This window comes from Bos grunniens, chromosome 27, assembly GCF_055505025.1.
Source record: "Bos grunniens cultivar Pamir isolate PY7600 chromosome 27, Bosgru_T2T1.0, whole genome shotgun sequence".
Taxonomy (NCBI): domain Eukaryota; kingdom Metazoa; phylum Chordata; class Mammalia; order Artiodactyla; family Bovidae; genus Bos; species Bos grunniens.
The window spans coordinates 16005542-16013886 of record NC_141191.1 but is presented as its reverse complement, the minus strand read 5'-3'; the positions used below and the strand labels follow the sequence as shown (position 1 = coordinate 16013886).

Genomic DNA, 8345 nt, shown 5'->3' with positions numbered 1-8345 from the left:
CCTGATGCTGGGGAGGAGAAGGGGATAACAGGATGAGATGGTTGGATGGCATCACCGACTCGATGGACATGAGTTTGAGTAAACTCCAGGAATTGGTGATGGACAGGGAGGCCTGGTGTGCTGCAGTCCATGGGGTCGCAAAGAGTCAGACACAACTGAGCAACTGAACTGAACTGAACCATATACATGGATTAAAAGCTGTTATTTTAGGACCTCCCTGGCGGGCCAGTGGTTAGGACTCTGTGAGTCCATTGCAGGGGGTGTGGGTTCCATCACTGCTTAGGGAACTAAGATCCTGCCTGTGGCATGGCCAAAACAAGAAATCCTGCTATATTATAAACTAGTTAGTGAACTAACCAGTTAGAGAACTTTGTGACCAAAATTCTCTCCTACGAGTAATGCTGAGGCATGGATAACAATAACCACATTTTCAAGATAACCATTTCTTCACTCATTTTACAGCTGAGCAAACTGCAAGCCAAGGACAGGTGACCTGACGGGGATCCCAGAGGAGCCCACAGCAGGAGTCCGGTCCAGAGCCCTGGCTGCACGCTGTGGGCTCCTCAAGTGGCTCTGATCAGTAAGGAATTTGCCTGCCCAGCAGGAGACCAGGGTTTGATCCCTGGGTGGGGAAGATCCCCTGGAGAAGGAAACAGCAACCCACTCCAGTCTTCTTGCCTGGGAAATCCCATGGACAGAGGAGCCTGGCGGGCTACAGTCCATGGGGTCACAGAGTCAGACACGACTGAGCGACTGAACAGCAGCAGCAAAGGAGGTTTGGTTTCTCTAACTGATGTCGAGTTTAGGCAACCTAGCAATTTCGAGATAACTTGTAGTTTACTTAAAATAGATTTTGAGTGATATCAAACCCTAAGGACTTGATTTAAGGGATGAAGGGCTGTGGAGTTTATTAATACCAATTGCTCCTCTTATTTCAGGTGGGAGAGAGGAAGACAGATTTCTCAGAGGAAGCCACCTGTGGGTATATAAAAGGATGGGGGGGGGTGCCATTTTCCCAAGTGCCTACTGTGCAGAGGGATTCCCTCATAACCAAGTAGGTAAAGAATCTGCCTTCAACGCAGGAGACCTGGGTTCAGTCTCTGGGGCGAGAAGATCCTCTGGTGAAGGAAATTGCAACCCACTCCAGTATCCTCGCCGGGAGAATCCCATGGGCAGAGGAGCCTGGTGAGCTATAGTCCATGGGGTCGCAAGAGTCAGACACGACTTAGCGACTAAACCACCCACTGTGCAGAGATTTTGCAATTTTCAGTTCTCCTGTCCACCTCTTTTGTCACACCTGCATCCAGGCAACAAAATGAGTTCATCTGAAGGTTACGACCAGAGACTCCAGTTGCCCTTGTGCTCCAACCAGCACTCTGGGCCCAGTCACCTGCCCTGTCTCCCCAGTGAGAGCTGACACACACCTCCCACCAATGCCTGCAGACTTCCACTACCTTTCCCGTCTCAGCTCTTCACGGGCAACACGGAAGCTGTGAGGACAATCCCATTTTCCCAGGACTAAATCTAGCAAGCTCTCTGCACTGACGCCCATTCGCTCCAGAACTTAAGCACCTCTAGCTTTACAGACTTATCATTCCAGTCACTGCTTTAGCCTCAGTACTGAAAATGCTTTAGCCTCAGTACAGACCGCATGGACTGTAGCCCACCAAGCTCCTCCATCCATGGGATTCTCCAGGCAAGAGTACTGGAGCGGGTTGCCATTTCCCTCTCCAGGAGATGTTCCCTACCCAGGGATCGAACCCAGGTCTCCCACATTGTAGACAGACGCTTTACCGTCTGAGCCACCAGGGAAATCCTTAGTACTGAAAATAGTGCCTTGTAAATACAGTACAGGTACAACAGGTATGCAGTCAGTAAAGAATCTGCCTGTGATGCAGGAGACCTGGGTTCGATGCCTGGGTCAGGAAGATCCCTTGGAGGAGGGAATGGCTACCCACTCTAGTATTTTTGTCTGGAGAATCCCAAGAACAGAGGAGCCAGGCGGGCTACAGTCCAGGGGTCGCAGAGAGTCAGATACGACTTAGTGACTAAACCATCACCACCTTAATGGGTATGCAATAGATATTTGAATTAATGAGCAAAAATACCACCCTCCCTTCTGCGCCTTAGCTGGCACTTTCCCTGGGCCTGAGGCTAAGCCCTCACAGTCTTAGCTCTCGCTCCTTCCTGCCTGCCCACTCGGACTCCACGCCTGCAGTAACCCGCTGCTCTCCAGAGGTCTCATCTGTCCCCTTCTAATGCAGTATTCCATATAGCACATAATCATGTGGCTGTCTCCTTCAGTTAGAACCCTCCCTGAGCTGCCTGGCCCCTCATCCCACTGCTATTCCCTTGATGTGAGAACTGGAGTTGCTGGCTCTGCTGCAATCTTCTGCTCCGGACTTCCCTGGTAAAGTCCAGTGGTTAGGACTCCGCGCTTCTAATGCCAGGGGTGTACATTTGACCCCTGGGCTAGGAAGTTTCACCTGCCCCGGAGCTTGGCTCCCCCAAAAAGTAATGGAGCTGGCCCAATTTATCCCAGCCAAGCCTTCACCCCAAACCCTGCAGCCTGTTAAACTTAACACTCTCCCCCACCTAACCATGAGTTCTCAGTCCTCACCTAACTTGATAAACACTTGAAAGATCACTCCTTTCCTGAAACACTTTCCTCACTTTTGTTTCTGGTGTCGTTGTTTCCGGTTTCTCTCACCCAGAACTTGGAGTCTCCTTTGGCTGGCCCCTTTCAAACACTGTGGTACCGTCAGGCAGGTCCACGCCTCCCTTTTCTGGATGTACATGGTGGCTACTCAAAATGTGGGTTCCTGAACTAGCAGTGTCCACCTAGGAGTTTGTAGGATCTAGAAATGTAGGATCTCAGGCCCCACGACAGGCCTACTGAGTCAGGATCTGCATTTGCAGAAAATTAGATGACTCACAAGTTTGTTAAAATTTGAGCAGCACTGATGTATTTACATGAGTGATTTCAGTCACATGACTTTAAACTCCCTTCCTAGGCAAACTCCCCAATGTTTAATTTCCCGTATCTTCCCCTAGCGTCAGCCCCCCAACTCCATGATGGAATCCCACTAGAATTCTATCAGGCACCTTGAACGTAAGTGCAAAACATAAATCTAGATCTCTCAAGCCCAACACTCGAGTCATGCTTCTGGGCCAAAGTGCTCCAAACACCTGTACCTTTAAACAGAGTCCTACCACCCACCACCACCTCCACTGTTCCCACCCTAGTCTAAGCCAGTAAAATTTTTGGCAGAAGGACCTGTCTCCTGTATCTCCCTATCTTCACCAAGGCTCCCTGTGATAAATTTGCACACATTTTCTACCATGGCTACCAGGAAGGCCCTCCCCCATTGCGTCAAATGCTCTAGTCAAACTGACATGCCTGTTCCATTTCTCCCTCCTCTAAAATTCTTTGCCTGCCTCACTTCCTTATTTCTGGTCTCAGCTTAACGATCACTTCCTTAGAGACTGTCTTTAACTACATAACTATAAGACTCACCTCCCTTTCTACTCATTTTCCATCTCCTTACTGTCCTTTCCTCTTGGGATCTAACACCAGTGTGTGGGTGCTCAAGTCACTAAGTCCTGTCCGGCTTTGTGACCCCACGGACTGTAGCCTGTCGGGTTCATTTGTCCATGGGATCTCCCAAGCAAGATCTCCCAGGAGTGGGTTGCCATTTCCTTCTCCAGGGGATCCTCCCGACCCACGGATCAAACTCACGTCTCCTCAAACAGCAGGTGGTTTCTTTTCCTCTGAGCCAGGGAAGCCCACTTTATTCCCAGTACCTGGAACTATCTATACTCTCTCTTTATATATATACATATATGATATATATGTGTATATCATATATATATATCCCTTCGCCCCTAGACTGTCTGGTCCATGAATAGGAACTGTTTCTTTTTTTAATAATCACTATTGAGAAAACAAGAAGCACCCAAATACTGATTCTTCAAGTATTGTTGGTGGAACTTTACGGTCCGGGGACAAAACTCCCAGGTATGTATCCACACTTACCTGTGCTTCAGGCACACAAACCTAGATGCAGAGAATCCACTAGCGGTTTTCAATCGGCCCAGAGTTTCATAGCATGGCAGAGGCTCTACTTTTCTGTACATTAGGGGTCTTAAAAATTGTAATATTAAAACTACATTTAATAACAGATGAGTTAAATCACAACTGCTAAGGGTGGGCCCCAAGTATCAGTATTTTGTGAAGCTCCTGAGGTTAATACCAATGTGAGACAAGTTGGCGAACCATTGGTACATACTATGAGTTGGGAAGCATGCACTGAAATAGTATATGAAATCTGCTACTTAAAAAAAGTAATGCCAGTCATAATGTTATACAAACTTAAGGCTTCTATTTCCTGTGTGGTACAGAAAACAAAAAAGAAATTCATAAAAATAAGTGTTTCAAACATTGGGTCTGAAAGAGAACACACCTTTCAGGACTTTCCGTTGCTTTTCCTGTCAAGCTTAATCCAAATTTGGAGACTTCAATTTGTAGGTTCTTCTTTTCCCCCACATGCTGAGGCAAATTGATGCACAGAAGTGTTGACCTCTATGAGTCACACCTCCGAGTTTTGGGGGGCTTTGCACATACTGCTGTTTTCAACAGTGGCAGGTAGGCAGCTCTATCCGGGTCACAAGGACATAATCACTAAGACAAAATGCTGTATCTCAGAAGAGAAAAGGATTTCTCCACAATTCAATATTTCTTGCTCAACATAATCAACTGTAGTCATCAATCAAAATATCCTTAGGACAGAAGCTAATCAAATACTGTGTGTTTACCCATCTCTAAGCTCACCTTTGAACTGTCCTCATACCTCAGAATGAAGGACAAAATTAGTGAAAAACAAGTTGATTATTTAAATCCCTGAGTGTTAGTTGCTCAATTGTGTCTGACTCTTTGTGACCCCATGGACTGTAGCCCACCAGGCTCCTCTGTGAATGGGATTTCCCTGGGATTTTCAAGGCAACCCACTGGAGTGGGTTGCCATTTCCTCCTCCAGGGGATCTTCCTGACTCAAGGATCAAACCTGAGTCTCCTATATTGCAGGCGGATTCTTTACCTTCTGAACCACCAGGGCAGCCCATTACTACAATAGAAAATACTCTATAGATTTCAAAAGAACCATAGAGATACTTAAGGCAACTGCATACTACAGATGAGCAGCCTGACACCCAGATGAGCTGAAACGTTATGCCTAAAAGTCACACAGGAGAACTAGAAGAGAAAAACACTTTTTTCTTTTTTTTTTCTTTTTTCCAAACAAGCAAACAGGATTTTTCACATGTTAATCAAAAAGAATTCAGATCATCAGATTAGGAAGAAATGAGGACTAAAAAGTATGTTACATATAGATTTAAGGACTACTCAATCCACTGCCCCCACCCCTGAAAAACCAAAAATTCTCCAAATATATGGATATGTATCCATCAAGATGCTCACCCTTAAAATATTAATCTTGGAAAATTCAATTTACAAATACATTATTAATTGCATTGTTATAATGAAATTAGTTCATTAAACATGAAGACACCAAACAGCACCAATTCCAGAAAGTTAAGAAAGTAAATACACTATTACTTAAAATAATATATAATTTCTGATTGGGACAGAAACAAACTACAGCCACTAGCAAAACTACTTAAACTACTGTTTGACATAAAGGCAATATTTAAAGACTAGTATACACCTTTTTCCCGCTGATAGGCCTGTGACCAGGCATCCCAGCCATGGGTCAACATGAAAAATACTTAACAAAGATGCTTCTTTAAAATTGCTCAAGCGCCTTGAACCATGATACTGCATAACCCAAATTTTGCCAATACAAGCCCATGGCAGCATTTTTGGTATTCTAATTGCTCCTACCAGCCTCAATTAAAACAAAACAACTCCCTTATGAAGCACTAGACTCAACGTAGCTGTGAAGCAGCTTCAAGGTATTTATAAACTGGCTACTGACAGTGTATCAAAACGCTACTATGGAAAATACAGCAGCAAATACTCCGATAAGAGCACATTATTCCACATGGAATCCCAAATTCTTATCTCTAGTTCCTTAAATTCTTGGAAGACTAGAGATCAACAAGTGTATGTGTAAATGGGGCCAGGGAGAAAGAAGCTCTGAATGGTATAGTGTTCATATTTTAAATTATCCAAGATAACCTGAAGGCTTACAGAGAACTCTCAACTGTATCTAAACTTTTTTAAGCACACAGAACTAAAATGCTAGCAAAACTTTGGTGTTTCCCCCCAAATTAGCATTGCAGTTTCAGTGAAGATGAAACAGGCATGGTGTGTGAAGTTTTTATCATGTTCAAGCCACCCTTTTCTAGTCCCTGCTCCTTTCATCAGGCGATCTGAAGACTACCTGGTTTAAAATATTTGGTAATTCAGTGCAGAAAATTAAGGTCACAGACAAAGTACAACAACTTTTAATACACCATTAATACTAATGATTAAAAATTATTGCATAGTCTTATGCATTTACCCTAAAACATTTTCTGAAAGTAAATTCTGAAAGCATTATATAAAAGACAACCCTTTAAAATGTGGATGGCCTTTAACTACCTCGATCTTCTTTCCTTTTTTGTCTTTTCAGTACTTTTGTCCATTGTTTTCTCATTATCTCCCCTGCACTTTGGGCAATACCATTTCCCCTTTGGTTTATAGGTAAGTGAAACACACGAAAAGTGAAACCATTCGATTGGACACTGTTCATTGTCACATCCGATCATTTCCCCGTAAGACACTTGGTTACATAAACAGTATGTAGGTTCGTTGGGATCTATTGCAAACTCGACAGGGGAAGCTTCTCTTTCCTGCTTGGCCTTGGAGCGTTTCTTTTTCTTGGCGGACTTGGATTTCTTTTCTTTGGGGGGCTGATCGTCACAGTCCTCGATCCCGTTCGTCATGTGGCACAGGTCGCGGCTTTCACTGGTCCGCTGCCGGCGGGGCCTTCTGGAAGACCGTTCTGGTTGGCTGGAGTCCATCTTCGCTTTATCCGCAGCTCGCTCACTTTCGGCTGGATCTTGAAAACACTGGGAGTGGAGCTCCATTTGCCTTGCCCGGTTTTCCACCAATTCGAGCATCTGTGTGACAATTTGAATTTTTTCATCTCCCAGTTCTTGACTATTGATTAATGCCCTCTGGAGATGCTGCTGGAGGCGTTTTTTCTGGTTTGAATCATCTTCTTTCTTATATTTTTCATAGACATCATCAATTTCCTTTAATGTTTCTAAAAAAAGAAAAGAAAAAAATCAGAAAAAAAAGAAAATGCACGTTGGCACATATAACATTTTTCAAGTTAGTTATTTTTCCCAGAACTGGTACAGTAAGAAAGAACTCAAAAAAAAAAAAAAAGAACTCAACCATAAAACCACATTCCTGCATAGTATGAATACAGTAAAAACATTTTATTGTCCTTACCAAGACCACACATTATCCAACATGAAAGTACTTTTAGAAATAAGCTAATAAAAAGAATGAGCCCTCCCTAATATTCATTAATCTACACTAGAAAGGACAAAAGATGTGTGGCTAATTAAAAATAAGTCTTTCACGGGGACTAGGCTAGACAGTTCAATCCGTGACTTGCTACATGGCCCCAGAGGCACTCTCTACCTCGACTTTCAGATCATCCCCTGGAGATTAAGCAAAGCAGACACAAATAACTCTTAGCTTTCCATGATATTCGCTTGAATGGCTCTTTTATTGCATCACATGGGAGACGCTGAAAATCAAACTATTTCCAGAACAGGTTTAGGTTCAGGTTCTGGCATCAACTGACTAAGCTATTAACAAAATTATAGTTAAGTCAGCAATGGGTCACTGTGCTTTTGTAGATAACTCAGCATTTGGTCCTCAGTTTTTTGATCTGCTGATTTAGGTACTTTAGAGAATGTGGGATACACTTCAATCAACTAAAAATGGCTGAGTCATTAGAAGACATACAAAAATCTGAAAATATAGTTCCAGATGTCACCAAATTTACATAAGTGTCTTATTCAAATCTGTCCTCTTTCTTGTTCTTATGAGATACAATGCTACCTGAAAGAGTTCTTAGAAACAGCGCAGAAACAAAAATTAACTTGGAATTTATCACACCACATGCCATATCACTGTTTTATCTTCTAATGTCATTACTCTAACGACAAGAACAAAAATGTTAGATGAGTAACATACATTGGGGGGTGTCTCCAAGTAAGGTAACATAGAGCATGTATTCAACACAACTTATGAAATAGAACCTCCTTGGAAACTGTAGGTACTCACACAAAGGACAACTATTTACTGGACAATGTGCCCCCACATG

The 8345-nt window shown here is 43.5% G+C and overlaps 1 protein-coding gene across 1 annotated transcript in view; it reads right to left on the bottom strand.

The window, feature by feature from the left end:
• Positions 1-6449: 6449 nt before the first annotated feature.
• Positions 6450-8345, bottom strand: part of ING2 (inhibitor of growth family member 2) — a 6931-nt gene continuing 5035 nt past the window's right edge. Inside the window, exon 2 of the mRNA XM_086379912.1 lies at positions 6450-7268. Coding sequence (XP_086236038.1) covers positions 6598-7268 — 671 coding nt within the window. The 3' untranslated portion in view covers positions 6450-6597. The remainder of the gene's footprint in view (positions 7269-8345) is intronic.